The 17,975-nt window shown below is 37.3% G+C and overlaps 1 protein-coding gene across 2 annotated transcripts in view; it reads right to left on the bottom strand.

Moving 5' to 3' along the window:
• LOC121919554 (sine oculis binding protein homolog) overlaps nt 1-17,975 on the bottom strand; it is a 203,622-nt gene that overhangs the window by 69,419 nt on the left and 116,228 nt on the right. The window contains exon 5 of one of the 2 annotated variants that reach the window (XM_042446255.1): nt 12,467-12,562. The exons of the other annotated variant lie outside the window; for it this stretch is intronic. Within the exon in view, the coding sequence (XP_042302189.1) occupies nt 12,467-12,562 (96 nt within the window). The remainder of the gene's footprint in view (nt 1-12,466; nt 12,563-17,975) is intronic. 2 annotated transcript variants of the gene reach the window in all.

Genomic DNA, 17,975 nt, shown 5'->3' on the forward strand with positions numbered 1-17,975 from the left:
CAATTAAGTCCTTTTCTGGTTATCCTACCTGCAGACCATTATCCCCTAGCCCTCCCCTTAAAACTAAATATAGTGTATATGATTACATATCTCAAAACCAGGTAAAAATCTTAATATTTAAGATTAAGTGAAGAGTTAAGTTTCTCTTTATAGTAAAAATGATTCAAGAAGCGAAACTTGGAAAACTCCAATAAATAAAAAGGTTGATATGCAAAGGTAAACTTCATTTATTAAAGTAAGCTCTGGCTTTATTATATATATATATATATATCTGCTATTATCAAATGATCGTCATCAAAACTTGTAGTCCACAATTCCTAACAGAAGTAGTCAAGAAAGTAAGGTCCAAAACACACTGCTGAGATAATCCAGTTTGAAACTGCATTAACTGCCCTGGCTCAGTGCTAGGGAATCATGGGAAGTGTAGTTTTGTGAGACATTTAGCCTTCTCTGTCAGAGAGCTCTGGTGCCACAACAAACTACAATTCTGAGAATTCCCTAGCACTGAGCCAGGGCAGTTAAAGTGGTGTCAAACTGGATTATTTCTGCAGTGTGTTTTGGACCTAAGTTTGTTAAGTGTAAATGTCTAAGTGAAGTTTGAAGGTGGTAGGTGGTAGAGGGATGGTATGCATTGAAAGTAATGTGTAAGGTATCTGTAGTCAATTGTAATGGTTTGTAATCTGTTGTGATTCAATGTATTTAATATGTTGTTGTTTATAACCAATCAAAAAACCTAAATCCAGTGTATGTATGCTTCCTGATACATATGTTATAACAGATATTAACTGATACAGTTCCATGACTGGCAGGGAGGCCATTAAATCCTAAACTGCTCCCTACAAGGCAGTCTTGCCTTTAAACAGAGGCTGGATAGCCATCTGTCAGAAATTATTTTGTATTCCTGTGTGGCAGGGGGTTGGACTGGATGCCCTGGTGGCCATTCCGACTCTATGATTCTATGATTCTACCATGTGAAAATCAAAATTCATTAGCATCAACCAACATGGGCTCTTCAATTCCACCTTCAGAAGCACCTCTCCAACACACACGGTAAATGCTGTTAGGTAGCAAAGTGGCCAGTATACAATTTAAATCTCACCTCAAGATCCCAATGCAAGACACTGAAATTCAAAGCTGGCTAACTGCTGGGCCAAGTACTTCACTGGTAGACAGCTAGCAGCTCACAGAAAACATGAAGCTTCCGTGACCCCCCCCCCTTGGCAACTCTCCAGTGCTCTCACATCCCCATAATGTTCCACCTCCACGGCCACCCCATTTTTCCTTTATTCAAAAAGATCCCTTGTGACCTTTGATGTGGGCAAGTTCATTAAGTTGAGTGTTCAAAATATTTATTTATGTTATAAATTATACCAAGAGAGTAACAAAAACAATGTTTCAAACAATCTTAGATTATCAAAACTAAGGCTGCAGTTATTATGATATTTTTGCCAGTTTTAAAAAGTCAGAGCAAGGAAGATTTTGTGAAGTTCAACACTGAACTGTCATTAAAAGAATAGTCCAAAACACACTCCATTATCCTGGGAATAACCATGGACTCAACAGCAACAAATCATTCATGTGGAAATCCCATGAATGATTTGTTGCTGTTTATTGCTTGATTATTTCTGGGATAATGACTCTTTAATCATCATGTATGTAAAAATCTTAATCACAATTGAGCAATTTTCATGGGATAATCACTATTTAAACCCCCACTTTTCCCCGTGTGATAAAGTCCTAATATACCACTTTCTAAATCACAAATATCCATAAAAAAAATTTAAAAAATAAAAGTTATATGCTCTGCTGGCAACAGTGTATAACACTGCCTTTCTGTGTTACCTGTCTACCTGTTCCATTACCACTTTTTCTGTGCTTTGGTGAAACTACTGAGCTGAAGCAGGAGTGAACTTTACTAATTTCATTGCATCCTTGGTATTATTTTTTTAAAAAATTATTATTAGACAACCAGAATTGGTGGGAGGGAGGGTTTTCAGTTAGTCTCAAAGGTGCTGCAACATCCCTCTGTGTGTGTGTGTGTGTGTGTGTGTGTGTGTGTGTAGACACACTTAAATGAAACACATAGCATAGCAAACCTCAGAAAATCTGATAAAGCTGAAATGCAATGTAGTAAGCCAGAATTTGGAAGTGCATTATAATGCATTATAAAAATTGTTAATATTTAATATTAACAAAAATGTTAATATTTTAATTAATAATTTCATTAATAATGAATAAATTGTTATTATTTAATATTAAAATAAAATTATAACACTTTTTGCTGTTAATGGTTTAAAATAATTTAAATGAGTAAACGTGGCCACCACCACTCCACAAAAAGTACCTCCGCAATAACATATTTAGGGTCATATTAGGTGGTATGTTTCACCTGTATTTAGAAACAACACTTCCTTAAAGGGCAAAATATGACTGTTTCATTGGCTGCATATGCACTGTAGAAATAATCCATGTTCACACCTCTTTAATTGCTATGACTCAGTTCTACGGAAGTTTGGGATCTAGAGTTTGTTGTGGCACCAGAGCTCTCTGTCAGAGAAGATTAAGTGTGTCAAAAAACTACAGCTCCCAGAATTCCATAGCACTGAGCCGCAGCAGTTAAAGTGGTGTGAAATGAGATTATTTCTGAATAATCAGCCCTAAACTCACTATTTTGCATACATAGTTGCTTTTGTGACTGGTTACTGGAATGTAGACAAGGGTTCAATGTGTGACTGTCAAGCATGTAGCTTTGAGAAAGAATAGCAGTGGGGAAAATATGCTAGTAGCAGAGACCTTTTCCTTAATGTCTAGTTCCATCCTAAAATACTATGAATCATTAATCATTACTAAAAAAAAATAATGCAATTGATGTTAAATGATTAAAATAACTAATTTAAAATTTGTCAAAAGTTCTAATGACTTAGGGGCAATGAATTAATTTTTAGCAATTTATTTCCAATCTCTGTTGCAAGTGATTATCTGTTTCATTTCAAAAGCAAATGGATGATTGTAACACCACATTTTAACTAAAACCTTCTGCCAGCTCTTGTCACAGATTCTCATAACTATAATCTTCCTTCTATTTGATAAGTCACATAGTGGTTGACTGACCTTAATGAAAGCCCCCACTACCACTATTTTACTGGGGTGTCACGAAGGGTCTTTCAGGCTTATAGACTTGGGATCTTTTGACCAGAATCTGACCCTGAATCTTCATTCTTGAAAGTTGCACACACATACACACCCATTCACATTTTCTCAGTCTATGTGTATGTGTGTGGTTACCTTCAAGATGCTTCTCGACTTATGTGTCCCTCATGAATTTCATAGGGTTTTCTTAGGCAACAAATTCTTGGAGGTGGTTTTGCAAGTTCCTTCCTCTGAAATATAGCCCATGGCACCTGGTATTCATTGGCAGTCTCCCATCCAGGTACAAACCAAGGCTGACTCTGGTGCCTTTTTGTCAATCTACAGTTTAATGACTTGAATTGTGTTGGAGTCTAGCTTTATTTCTGCAAACAAATAGACTGAATGAATACTGAGGAATTTCACATCTGATAGTTCACTTGCTCAACTAGCAGCAAGCCAAGACAGGATGCTCTATTTAATATTTAGGGCTGCAACTCTGAACTAGATAGAAAATTCTTTGCAGATTTATTGTAGAATATCCAATCACAACTTCTACTTAAAATTGACATAGCACCAGCTAAAGAGATTGCAGTTTTTTGACCAATAGCTTAACAGCTTTGGCTCTTTTAAAGCCGGAATTTCCCCCCTTTTCTCCACCCTTTTTCTTAAAGTATTCAATTCCCCTTTACACATCTAGCACTGACATTGCTGTTCCACTGTGTTACTGCTTTGTTATCAGACAAGAGACATGCCCCCTTTACTTTACCTAAACAAAGTGGTACTTTTTATATCATCAACTGCTAAAGATCTATATCTATGAAGGGAAGGAAGGAAGACAGACTTTATGCTAGATCCATAGTAGTATCTTCAGCTGCTTGCCAGACCACCTAATATTTGCTATAAAATATTTCTGTTATGTACTAGTTCCCTATTTTTATCATGTGAGATTAACCATCAGGAAACCTAATTTTCCAAATGACTGAACGCACTGGTAATTCACAAGGAAAATTCTGTATCCTCACTGAATAAAGCATCTTAACCGCCAAGTTTAATATCTGGTTTCCTATGTTCTCTATTAAATGTTATAGCACATAACACATTTTGGATTTATAGTGGGAAATCAATACTGTAAAATAGTCTCATAACTACATAGTGGAATTTCTTTGTGGCTGTTTTCACCAGCCAAAACTGTAATTGTCACGGTTTTCCTAATAAACAGACCTGCCATATGTATGCTGGGGATTTGTTCAACAGCAGCTTATTCTTTCCCCAATTTGTTATCTAATGTTTTTGTTTAAAGGTTGTGAAGTTCTGCCTAACACACCAAAATATGTTCTGTTCAGAGATACAAACATTGCAGGGAACCATATGGTTTGTAACAGAGTAAGGCTATTCGGCTTAGAAATCTATCCAAGTACTTAAGAGTTAAGGCTTTTCAATGCATGTCTGTGACCCAGGATATTAGCATTCTAACCATGTACTCTTGTTCTTCTGGGAGCTTGCTAGCAAACAACTTCCATCAGTGCTTGATCCCCTCGATCCATCCTGGCAGCACCCTCAGAGCAGAAGCATTTTCCAAACTAAAGAGTCTGTACTTTCTGTAGCAATCCATACTGGAAAATGGCATCTGAACCCTAAAGCTAAGAAAGCACTTTTGAGCTTAAGCTTCCAATTTCCTCTGACAGGCTATTATAAAACTTACTCTACACTGCACTAAAAGAACTCCAAGGATTTCCTGAGTCTCATAAGAATAAACAAGTTTCAATTTATCCTTCATTTAAAGCCTTAAACATTTTGTGTTGCTTTATAAAGAATCACCATCTGTCTTGTACCATTAATGACTGGTTAAGCTTTTCCTCAGAGACAGCCGTTCCTGTTTTCCTTATTTTTCTCAGCCACTAGCCTTGAACAACATTGCTAATGAAGATACAAAATGACAGAAATCATTTATGAGAATATTGGCTTTCCTATTCAACTCTGGCTGGACATTAAATAAATATATCTTCCAAGCATCCAAGACATAAACAAAAATGGAATGTCTACTATATCAGTAAAATATCATGTATCTATGTTAAGCAACAATAAGTATTCTACCCAAATTGTGGAGTTCTGCATATATGTATCACCTTGCTGGATCAGGAGCCTCTGCTATAAACGTGTCTAATGTTCACAGGAGTCCACATTTTTGTGTGGATGCCATGTACCCCCAGGGCATTTATGTAATGGAAAAGTGCATTCAAATGTGCAGTTGGTCATGAAAAAATACAGTTTAAAGCCGAATCAGAGCTGGATCAGGACAACAGTGTTCTACCAATGAAGCCTAACCTAGCGCACAATGTGAAAATACAATTATTTCTCCCTACTCTTTATGTATATCTACATCTACATCTATGTATTGTCTAAAAAGAAAATCTTTCAAAAACTTCTGTCTAACAAAGCAAAGGAAAAACCATGAGAAATAATTTTCCATACTTATTTCTGTTTCTTAATTGTTTTTTTCTTATCCTTCATCATAATATTTGTTTGTAGCGATACTTGATATATCGGTTTATTGCACTTTAAAGGTTGCATAAGAATTCATATAAATCAATTAATTGATAACTTTTAGAATCTGTTTTGATACTAGGCTTGTTTCCTAGATCCTATTCTATTGTGTCATTTTTCTTTCTTTTTATTTTTTTTACCAAATGTTTATGTTTCCTTTGAAAAACAGTATGAGATACATTATGGTTACAATGGTTTGAATTGTTTTGTAATCATTTTGAAATGCCTTGGCTCACACTGAAATCAAAAGGAGTCTTCTGCTTATTTAAATGGAAGCAGGTCCAGAGACGAAAATCCTTCCTTTATGAGTAACTGAACTCAGTGAAGCTGTACAAAATATTGTAATCTGATGGAAGAAAAAATGGCAAAAGGCAACTGGAACATATCTGTGAAATATCCAGTGATAGAAAGAGCTTCTTCAGTGGCTATTGCCAGAATGCAGAACTCCCTACATGAATTCTTCCCTATTGCCCTTCCGTCAGCAGACAAAGGCCTTTTAAAAAAAAATCCAAGCAGGACTTCATTAGTTAGGCAACGTACATGCTGAGGTCCATGGGGCAGGAAACACACACACACACACACAGTGTTGTTGTGTGTCTTCAGCTTGTCACTGACTTACAGATACTCAGGTGAACTTATCATAGGATTCTCTAGGAAAGATTTGTTCAGAGAGGGTTTGCCTTTTCCGTCCTCTAAGGCTGAGTGGACAAAGTCACCCTGTGGATTTCCATGGATTCAAACCCTAGCCTCCAGAATCCAACGCTCAGAGCAGTACACCATGTATTGTACAGTGCCCCCTCTGTTTCCGTGGGGGATCCGTTCTGGCCCCCCAGCAAAAACAAAAAACAGGCATATTCAAGCCCTATTGGCTTGAATACAGGACCCTGCAGGGGCATGCAGGCACAAGCAATAACACTTTAACTCCCTCCATTCAGCACCCGCGGATATTCAAGGCACGTGGATCTGAAGTCTGCGAGAACGGAGGGAGCACTGTATTATATTAACTGCTTTTAATAAGTAATCACTCTCAGGGAAGCTTCTTAATGGGGGAGGGGGTGCTTTGTTTATTTTTTATACTTTGTATGCTTTAAAAAACTAATTTGATACTTTTTGGTGGGTTTTTTTGGGCTATGTGGCCATGATTTAGAAGAGTTTATTCCTGATGTTTTGCCAGCATCTCTCTGAAGATGCCAGCCACAGATGCTGCTGAAACATCAGGAATAAACTCTTCTAGAACATGGCCACATAGCTCGAAAAGCCCACCAAAAACTATGGAAGCTGGCCATGAAAGCCTTTGACTTCACATAATTTTACACAGTTTTAATATAATTTTCTGCAGTTATAAATGTAACAATTGTAAACATGCCAGTTTTTAACTCATTTCTTCTGTAAGCTGCCTTGGGTTCCACTTGGGGAGAAAGGAGGCATATTAAATGAATGAATAAAATAAATAAATAATGTTGTATTGTATTATGAATTGTATTATACTGTATTGCATTGTAATGAATTGCATTTTTAAAAAATAAGGGCTTGCTGTGAAAGGGGCTTTCAATCCAGATAGGTACTGCCTTATGTTTTAATTATTTTTAACTTTTGATTTTAGTTGATTGCTTTAATTACCGTATATACTCAACTATAAGTCAATCTTATGTATAAGGCCAGAGCAGGTTTGGGGGCCACAGTTATGGATTTTGATATGACCCATGGATAAGTTGAGGTTAAATCTAGGGGCATGTAACAAAGGATCTAAAGCATAAAGCAAAAGATGCCAAAAAAGTTACAAAACTCCAGCAGGTATAACAGTTTTGTAGAGGCTGGGTAGATGAGAAAGTAGAGGGAGGTCATTGCTTCCAGGACAGATTACGCTCTTGCCTCTCACCAGGGAATGGTTCCTTTATTTATAAAAGTACAGTATTTACATTGAGACACAGATACATCGACTCAGTTTTTTTGGGTCAATATTTTGACTAAGATTTCTAGACTTATACAGGAGTATATATAGTAATCTGTTTTATGCTTTTAACTGGTATTGTTTTTCTTTGTTTGTTTGTTTGTTTGTTGTAAGCTAATTTGTCCCAAAGTATGAATCCAATAAATAAGCAATATAGTTCAATAACACATATTGGCATAAAGTGACCTTTGACAATATATACAATATATTCTATGTTTATGGCATGATGCTTCAAAAAGAGTCCCTGTAGATATATAGAAACATTTTGCTGTAATGTGCTCATAGGAACCCCATGAAATATCAGTCTGAACATCTGTAATTACTATCCATTGACTACAACTTCTTATAATCAACTCTATGTGAAAGTAACCCTCATTATTATTATGCAAAGGGGTCTTGTAGCACCTTTGAGACTAACTGAAAAACAATGGCAGCATAAGATTTTGAAGACTTAGGACATTATTATTATTATTATTATTATTATTAACCTTTATTTATAAAGCGCTGTAAATTTACACATTATCATACCAGCTTCTTGCCTCATGCAACTGCATTATTAAAATAAACAGGAACATATCACTTTGAAAATGTTTGTCATCACAACTCTCTTCTTGGCCATGACTGCTCTACTTAGACCCTTCCCACTGCGTCTGATAAGCCTCTTCAATTGAATTCTGGCATTGCAGCCATGAGATGCCACAAGATCTGATTCTCCTCCCCCTTGTACTCGCTGTTCCATAACAGGCTAATTCTGTTCCTATTTTATTTATTTAATCTTTATTCACAATATTTTCAAACATATAAAATTGTATAAAACTACTAAAAACAACCATACATCAAACACTGCATAATCATTCTTATATCCCAACTATACTCAAGATCATATCAACCTCACAACATCAAATCTACATATATTATACAATCTTAACATTGCCTTATTATCATATTACAAAGATTATAATAACTTTAGCAGATTAATACCTACCATTAACTCTGCCTTCTACATGAGGTGCTTCATTCCCATAGCTTCCAATGACCATATTTACTTTCCTTCTCTTTACTCCATCACTATCTCTACTTCATCCTTACTTCCTCACTTTCTAAATCCCCCTCTTCATCTGCATACCTCACCCTGCCTACATTTCATTCTCTTCCACTTCTTCTTCTACTACTTCTCCCTCTATATCCTTTTCAACTGCTGCTTTCACTTCTACTTTCTCTAAACCTATTTAATTCTTTCCATCCTAGCATCCTCCCTACCACCTTCTGACATACACATACTTTCTAAACACTACCTTATACTTAACTACATTCATCATTCCCTTTCATGGCTTGTTTTTTTAATTTTGATATGTTTGCATATGTATGGCAAAAACAATTAAAACAATTAAAATATTTTTGTTTTGTTTTATTCTATTGTTTTGTCATAAATACGTATACATACACAAGATTTTTTAAAATTAAAATACCCAATAGGCACTGAGTTAGCTTGCTTAGTATGGTGCTGTCCTGTCACATGATTGCTGTAATGGTGGAATTAAAATGAAGTAAAGAGGCTTTTTGCACCAAAATACCTGTGCTATAATAGTGACAATGAAACCTCATTGATGAATTTCGCCCATCAATGAAAAACTGCACTAAAGCAACAGGGTGGCAGCAGGGTAGTCACAATGTTGTCTGATAAGTACTGACCAAAGACACCTTTAGCCTGTTAAAAGTCTACTTTTTAGCCTCTTCTAGCAATGCCCCAAGTCTGTTTCATCAGATGCACATCTGATGAAGTAGACTTAGGCCCAAAACACACTGCAGAAATAATCCAGTTTGAGACCACTTTAACTGCCCTGGCTCAGTGCTAGCAGATCCTGGGAATTGCATTTTTTTGTGGCACCAGAGCAATTTGCCAGAGAAGGCTAAATGTCTCACAAAACTATGGTTCCCAGAATTCCCTAGCATTGGCCCGGGTAGTTAAAGCGGTCTCAAACTGGATTATTTCTGCAGTGTGTTTAGAGTCTTAGGCCCAGTACAGGCGGACGGCTCCGTGCCTCCCATCTTTGCCCCACGTCTGTGCTGCAGCATCCGCATGCTGCAGCACAAATGCGCTGGAGCCGCTCTATGCGGCTCCTTTTTTGTGCCGTCATAAGGGGTGTGACACAGCCCTATAATGGCTCTTCCGCCCAGAGCAGTTTGGGCGCTCGGGCTTCCACACATCATTGATGTGCACCCCGTGTGGGTGGGGCCACACAATCATGGCGGCACCCACACGTCATAGGGCTCAGGAGCATGCGGTTGGTGCAGACTCCCAAGCCCTACTGTCGCTGCCAGGACGCCACTTCCTGGCGGTGTGTACCAGCCCTAAGTCTACAAAAATTTATGCTACTAACTTCTCTCTTTCTCTCAATCAAAAAGGTGCTACAAGTTTGCTTTGCAAACTGATCCAGACTAACACAGCTATGCCTTTGAATTCTACCATCCTGATGGTTGTTTAATCCTTTTTTTTTAAAATTGTATTAAGGTACTATTTGTATTACAATACAATTGTATTATTAGTTTTAGCTACATGGTTTTAATGTGCAGTGTGAGTTGCTTTGGTTCCCACATGGGAGAAAAGTGAGATATAAATTAAATAATAGATAAGCAAACAACCCTATCTAAGGTACAGAACAAATCTTTGATATGACCTGGTATTTTTTTCAGACTCATTGGTAAATCCTTGTCTTGACTTGTCATGTTCAAGCAGTATGTGGATACATGCCGCTTAACCATTACTATCTTTCTGTGAGAACAACTAAACAAACCATTTTTATATTCATCATATCATGCAAATTATAGGGAAGCTACCATTCTCTGCACTGTTTTTCTCCCATCAAACCAGAAAAAGAACCCATGGTTTCTTCTTGGCTTATCTTTTATCTAAACTGGGAAGTGCAGAGGAGAAAGGCTATGGGAGCATGGTAGGATCTAAATGAAATTACTATAGAAATCTTTTTAAATAAATAAATAAATAAATAAAATATTGTGGATGTAAAACTAGAAATCTGAACTGGTGTTTCAAAGTTGACAGAACTGATGTTTTCCTTAAGAGTGGGGTTGTGACCAGGACATCTATGCAAGGCTCTGGAACATTTTTGAGGCACTTCTGCCACTACAGGTCCAACAGTGGCTAATTCTAGGGTTTGAGGAAATGCAAAAGAAGTAGAAATAGAAATAACTTTTAAAGAAGTTAATCATTCAATCCTACACAAGTTTAATCAGAAGGTTTACCAGTGTAGCTGGTGCTTCCCATTCCAGTGGCGTAGTGAATATTTTCTGAGTTTTAGTCAAATTTTCAAAGGAATTATCCAAGGTGCTGAAGCTATTTTGAGGCTAGAGTTCTGCACCTTAGATAGCTGCTTTAAATTTTGAATTAAAACCCAAAATTGACATGGCACCGCCAGCTATCACTGACTCTAATATGTGCATTTAGATGTGCAGCATAAGACATGAACTATGACCTGAAATGCCCTTAATATAAAACGTTAGCCAATAGATCACTAGGTAGAGTTAGGCAAGACACAATTTCTCAGCCTTGTCCAAAAGCTATATTATAGGCATAATAAAACAGCCCTTCCTTATAAGGTATTGTAGGGAATTTTAAAAAAACTTCAAGCAGTTCAAGCATTTAGGATGAACTTTAAGAAACACTAAAATATTACTACCTCATTTATTCCCTTTTATTTCCATTTTTCTGGTGCTCAAACTAACCACAATGTTCTGTTCAGCATTTTAAAACAACACAACACCAATATCACATGCATTAAGAAGGGAAATGTAGACTTTATACAGATTTTAAAATCTCATGGGAATACTCTCTTTCCTGTCACCTCTCTTCACTCATAACAAAAAGACTAAAAAATACATTTTTCCTAAAGTCTACTGAGACATTGCCACTGGTACAAACATAAATACTTGCTTTTAAAAACAACAGAACAGAAGAGAAACAAAAAGGAGTAATGACCACGTGCTCATCAGGATTTTGACTCTCCCTTCCTAATCCAAAACATTTGCATCCAAAAGCTATGTTGCATAGAAATATAATAGGCATTTCTATTTGCTGTTAATTTTTACTAGCTGCAAATGCTAAAATGAACAGCAAATTAACCCTGGCTTGGAACAGATATCTGTTCACAGCTGATATAATCTCTCTTATGGCTTGTAAACATTCCAAGCTCCTTGTCAGTACTTTTCTGACTTTTTCTCATTCCCTGCCAAACAGAATAAGAAAAAAAATCTCATTGTATTTTCCAATATACTAGAATAGTTGAATTCTGAAGGGAGTACTGTGTGTCAGTTATGCCATGTTATTTTTTTAAATGTTGTCTCAAAACAATTAAAGAACTAAAACAGTGGAAGGGAGGCCGGAAGAAGAGAAAGAGGTTTTGTCATTTAGGTATCATTTCTTTCTCATCCTCCGTCTTTCTTGCACCCTTCTCTTTATTACTAGTCATTCACTGAATGACACCAACCATATCACTATGGTTGCAATACTAAGCACAATACTAAGCAGAGTAAGCTCAACTGCACACAGTGAACCTTATTTCTGAGTAAACACCCTTCAGTTGCACTAAAATTCTGCTGTTTCAAGGCCATTCAGACTATATAATAAATTATAAAAGATCTGCATGTAAATTGAGAGCTCAAAATTCTTTGATCATAATCAGAGTTAGCATTTGCAACTGGTACAGGTTATTATTTTAAACTGTAATATTTCATAATGTTATGTAATCATGAACAAAAAGCTTTTAAAAACTGTTTTCACTGTGCTAAAGTAACAATCTAGACTTGTTGTAAGTATGTTATTCTTACAAGTAGTTCGCAGTTATTCTTGAAGGCAAGTCTTGGAGTTTCCTTAGCATAGTGCTGCTGGGGAAAATTTTCAGCATGTCCATCTTCATCTCTAGCCTGAAGGGAAATATAATGGCCTATTTAGGGACTTACAAATAATGGAAGAAAAAATAAGCTAAATGCATAACAGCTCAGATCATTACAACAAACGGGAATTCCAAAATACAACAACATTTAGAAGCTTGCTTAAATATGCAGTAAACCTTTTAGATATTAGAACTTTGAGTGCTCTTTACACCATTTTCCCCAAAAACATGCAAATAGATTTTGGTGTAAGAGTTAGAAAAACAAAGAGACAAGCCCCCAAATGAAGCATTTCAGCTAGCTGTTTGAATATTTAACAGTACACTCCTATGAACATCTACACAGAAGTAGGTCCCACTCATTTCAATGGAATTTACTTCTTGGCAAATGTGTATAGGATTAAAGCATTGGGGTTTCATTTAATTTTGTTGCATTTTAAGGATTATATTACATATATGCTGTATGTGGGGGAGGGGAGTTATTAGAAAAAAACCTTTAAAAATGTTCAGCCAGTAATATGCTTCCACTTTCATTTTTTGAAGAAACAAGGTCATTCCTTTAAAAATGGTTTTCATATTCATGATTTACACATTAATGCTATTAAATGGATTTCCCCCTAATTCTTTAAGTAAAGATCTGAACCAAGTGGTCATTAAGTGAGGGCAATCAAATATGTTAGAAAAAATATTTAATTTAAGAAGATGCATTAAAAAGTTATGGGTTATTTTGATCTAAACTGTTAATTAAGGACACTGCAGTTTAAATGGAGATATTAATGCAATCCATTAGCAACTATACTGCTTGCATGCAGCATTTTCCTTCTAATCTACAATGTATTATAGTTTAGAATTAAAGCAAAGAAGAAGTAGGTGAAAGGAGGAGTGTCAGCAGCATGCTCATTACACCGTTCATTTGGATGACACTTGCACTCTGTTCCACTCTCATCTCATCTAATCCCTGACTGTTCGCTCTCCCTCTCTTCTGGCCTCCTGAAATTCACAGCTGAGCTGTCTCCCTCACATATGGCTTGCATATAATTATGCATATTCCATTTTACACTGCATTAAAATGATGAGCTTCTGGCTTCAGGCCAGCTTATTTAAATAAGACCCAATGAACTTCAAAAGGGGGAGGGGGAAAGGCAGACAGAATACAGACACACTGCAAGCAGCAGGTAGTTCTTCAAATTAAACTTGTTTCTGCTCTAGAAAAGAAACAGATATTTTACTTGATATAATACATGGGTGAAGAGTGTGTGTGAAAATAAAATCTAACATGTATCAATGAACTAGGACAGCTATTCCTTTTCCTTATTAATTTTGTCTATTTACATGTACCACATTTCATAGAATTTCATTTTTGTTAATGTTGCAGCTTGTGGGAAAGATTGACACCTTGCAAATTTTGTGGCTTTCTGCTGCTTTTTCAGAAAAGATGTCTGTCCCAAATGCAGAGGCAAAAGAAGACTTTGGTGGAGTGAAAAAGACAATCAACAAAGTCAGGGGTATGAAGATTTGATAAATGAAACTGTTTATGAACCACCTTGCTCAGCTCATAATAATGCTTTGAGTATTCTGTGTGACTTGTTCTTCAGTCCCAGGCTAGCAATAAAAATTGGAGCCTGAGCCTGAGCAATTGTTGGGGAAGGCAACAAAAAAAAATCCCACTTGTACAGTGAGCTTTGAATCAGGCACTTAATAATTAATATTCATACAAAATGAACTCTTCACTTCAAAAAGGCAGTCATTTAGAAACTTCTGTCTTATGAATCCTGGTAGCAGTACAGACAGATAGCTACTTGTTCAACAGGGGAGTCAAATTTTGAAATCAACAGAGTGCCATGGCACCTTAAAAGCTAACAAATATATCACAGCATATGTTTGCATGGCTTGCAGCAGTGCCAACAGACAAGCACATCTATCTCACAGTTACATGTGTGTTACTGTTCCATCTTGTAAGGTGAAATTACATGTGACAGACAGTTTGATAATTCTTCCTTGTATTAAAAAATATCAAGCCAAATGCAAAACTGGAAATCTGAAATTTGGAGTAAAGTGCCAAACGGTATTCTGCTTATGTCTAGTCCTAGATGGCTAGAATCTGCAGTGAAGGCTTGATCAAATTCATTTGATATGTCACCAGCAGAGGCAGGGCAACTAACATAATGTGGGCAGAAAAAAACAGATCAAGAAGCAGGGTGTACAGCAGTAAGGGCAGTTTCCACAATGAATGTCCTCATGCCAGGCTCTTGCCCCTTTCTGAAGAATGGAGGTCTTAAAGAGGTAGCAACATCCTTGGTAAGTAGGCATGGGAGATTATGCAGCTTTGTGTAGAAGGCACAGCAGTTTTTTTCAAATCTGAACTATTAGACTACTCCTTGCTCCCCAAATTCTGTAGTACTGTCTCCTCAAAGACACAAGCCAGGTCAGGGTGTAAGATAAAGGTCATGACCAAACTCATAACTCTCTAGGCAGTTACCTAAACCATATTGCTAATTCTCACTAAAGCAAGCTCTTTGGATCAGTGGGATTTACATATATGTTGACTTATTTTATTGAATGATTCTATTCTAGTTGGAGTTAATAAGATTTAAGCCCTTGTTGTACTGAAACCCCTATCAGCCCTAATGCACATAGCCAATGATGAGGGAGTTGCATTCCAACAACATCTGGAAACCACCAAGTCCTAGTTCAACCACTGAGTTCTTGATGACTTGAGAAATTTGTGCAGGAAGAAATGTGTGTACCTGTTCTGTGCTTTCAAATCATTTACAACTTATGGCACCCCTAAAGCAAACCTATCATGGGGTTTTCTTGCAAGCTTGGTTCAGAGAAGATTTGCCTACTGCTTATAGGATCCCATGAACGAGAGTCCTAAAAGGAACTGCCTTCCCCTGAGGCTGAGAGCATGTGACTTGCTCAAAATCACCCAATGGGTTTATGGCACATCAAAAGTTCCCAAAACTTCGCAGAATTTCTTTTTATTCTCAGAACAACATAAGCTGTCCTGTATTTGAAAACTGCACAAAAGTTTCAGAAATTGCGCAACTTTGCATTAAAAAACTATGCTTGCAGTCTTTTCACAATGCACAGAAAACTATGAATCTTTCTAAGGAAAAAAACCCACACCACTTAATGTTGTTTTTTGCTATATTGCAGAAAAGTGCACAAAATTCAAAACTAAATTCAAGCTGCATATATGCCTATACAAACAACAGGGTGAAGGTTTCAACATCACCCTGCTATCCCTGTCCTCTGCAGCAGGTGACACCCAGTGTGGGAGTGCCACTGTCTATAAGCAATTTTCTATAGTGCATATCTCAGCTTATGACACATTTTTCTCTAGATAATGTTGGTTTGCCTGTGATGGGTGGCAGTAATATGCATATTGCAAAGGGGGTTCATCTTGAAATTAATTGAATGAGAAGTTTTTTGGTCACTTTCAGTAATACCCAGGCCCAGAAAATGAACTTTTAGGCAACTGTGTCTGGGAGTCTCCACCTTAATTTTTATAATGCTCTAGCCCTGAGTGACTCTAAGGACCCTATTGCATGGGGTTAAAAGGGTGGTTTACCTTTCCTGAATTCATTACTAATTCAGGAGGCAGCCAGGTCATATCATACAGAAATCACCGTTGAATTGCCACCTGGGTCCATCCTGGATACAGCCCAGGTCGCCTAAGCCGCTTATGCAGCCCCTTTTCAAAATCAGAAGCTTCCGACTTCTAAAAACAGCCTCTGAAGGATGGACCCAAGTGGAGATTTCTGTGTAATAGGACTCAGCTGCCTCCTGAATTAGCAATGAATTTGGGAAAAGTAAGCCGCTGTTTTAACCCCATGTGATAGGGTCCTAAGGCAAATACTCTGGAGCACTGTGGAAAATAAAATTCAAAAGGGTAGGTTCACGAGGAAGTGAAGTGAATAAAGGTGATAAGAGATGAAATTAAAGCCTTTATTGACCAACTGAAATGTGCAAATGATTTGGTCCAGATAGTACCCACCTGAGAGAACTTGTAGAACTCAACTATTAAATGGCTCCTCTAACCAAAATAAGTAACTTTTTATAAGATCTGCCTCAATACCCAAGGGTTAGAAAATGACCACTTTAAAGATGGAATCAAGAGAAGAGGGAATCCTGGAAAGTATAGGTCAGTTACTTTGGCATCTGTTGGTAGAAAACATTATTAAAGATGGTGGCTGGAATTCAGCTTTGCAGTTATTGATACATAACCTCAAGTTACAGATCTGTAACTGATCCATATCCACAAACACAATGTAGTCAGAATCATGATGTTATTGCCACAGCCATGAATGCCTTCCCAAACATACTTTACCAGGCAGCCATCAGATTGGATGACTGGAGTCCATTCAGCTAATATTTCCACCTGTCATCCAGCAAGGTTGCAACACTCGGAAGCAAGACCCCTGTCGCAAGCCTCATGGGTTGGTGGTGGTTTGGAAATTCCATCTTCCTTGTATCTCAACCACCAGTTGAACAGGCTTTCGCCCAATCCAGTAGCTGTCTGGTAAAGTATGTTTGGGAAGGCATTCATGGCAGGGGGGGAGTCAGGCCAGGAGATGGTATTTAATTATGCATATATAACTAAATAAATGATGTAGAATTTTGGCCAGTATCATCAAGTACACAGAGGTAAAAGTCTTGTTGAGGAAGAATGAGCATGACTTCTGCACAAGTAAATCTTATCCCACTAATCTCTGAGTGCATGTTGACTAGTCCAATAAACAGCCTTTATTGGGACTTTCAAACAGCTTATGGAACATGTTTCTCCTGAGCAAACTCATTATTATAGATTACTATTTGATTAAAGAATAGAAAGTAGAATGTAGAAATAAATGAACAGTTATCACAATGGAAGTTTGTAAGAAATAAAGCTCTGTATTGGTTCTGGTGCTTTCTATCTTTTCATAGATGCTAACAGTGAAGGGCAGAGGTGTCACAAGGACCACATGAAGGCTTTGGATCTCCACAATGCACTTCCTCTATCTGTTAAAAAAAATTGCAGTTTTGCCCTGTACTGGCATCACCATGTGGACCCAGAAGTAAACAGGGAACTCAAGATCTCTGGGAAAGGAAGGAAGGAAGGAAGGAAGGAAGGAAGGAAGGAAGGAAGGGAAAGTTGAGTGGGAGAGATATAACAAAAAAGTTCACAAGAACAGGAAAGAACAGGGAAAGATGGAGGGGAAGAAAAACAGCATTTAAAAGGAAGAGAAACAGGAGCCAAAGTGCCCACAAATGTGCAGAAAAAGGTTTTCCTTAACTTTGAAAATGCCATAAACTAGGAGATCCAAATTATTCAGGTGTTAAAAACAAAAAAGAGATTTTGATGAGCTCTAAGAGGATCATTCCAAACTATGGCCTGGTACAGACTGGCACAGGCCTCAGAGGGAGGGAATAACCACGGGACCTCATCCCCTTTCCCACCACCA

The sequence above is a fragment of the Sceloporus undulatus genome, chromosome 1 (assembly GCF_019175285.1).
Source record: "Sceloporus undulatus isolate JIND9_A2432 ecotype Alabama chromosome 1, SceUnd_v1.1, whole genome shotgun sequence".
In the NCBI taxonomy this organism is placed as follows: domain Eukaryota; kingdom Metazoa; phylum Chordata; class Lepidosauria; order Squamata; family Phrynosomatidae; genus Sceloporus; species Sceloporus undulatus.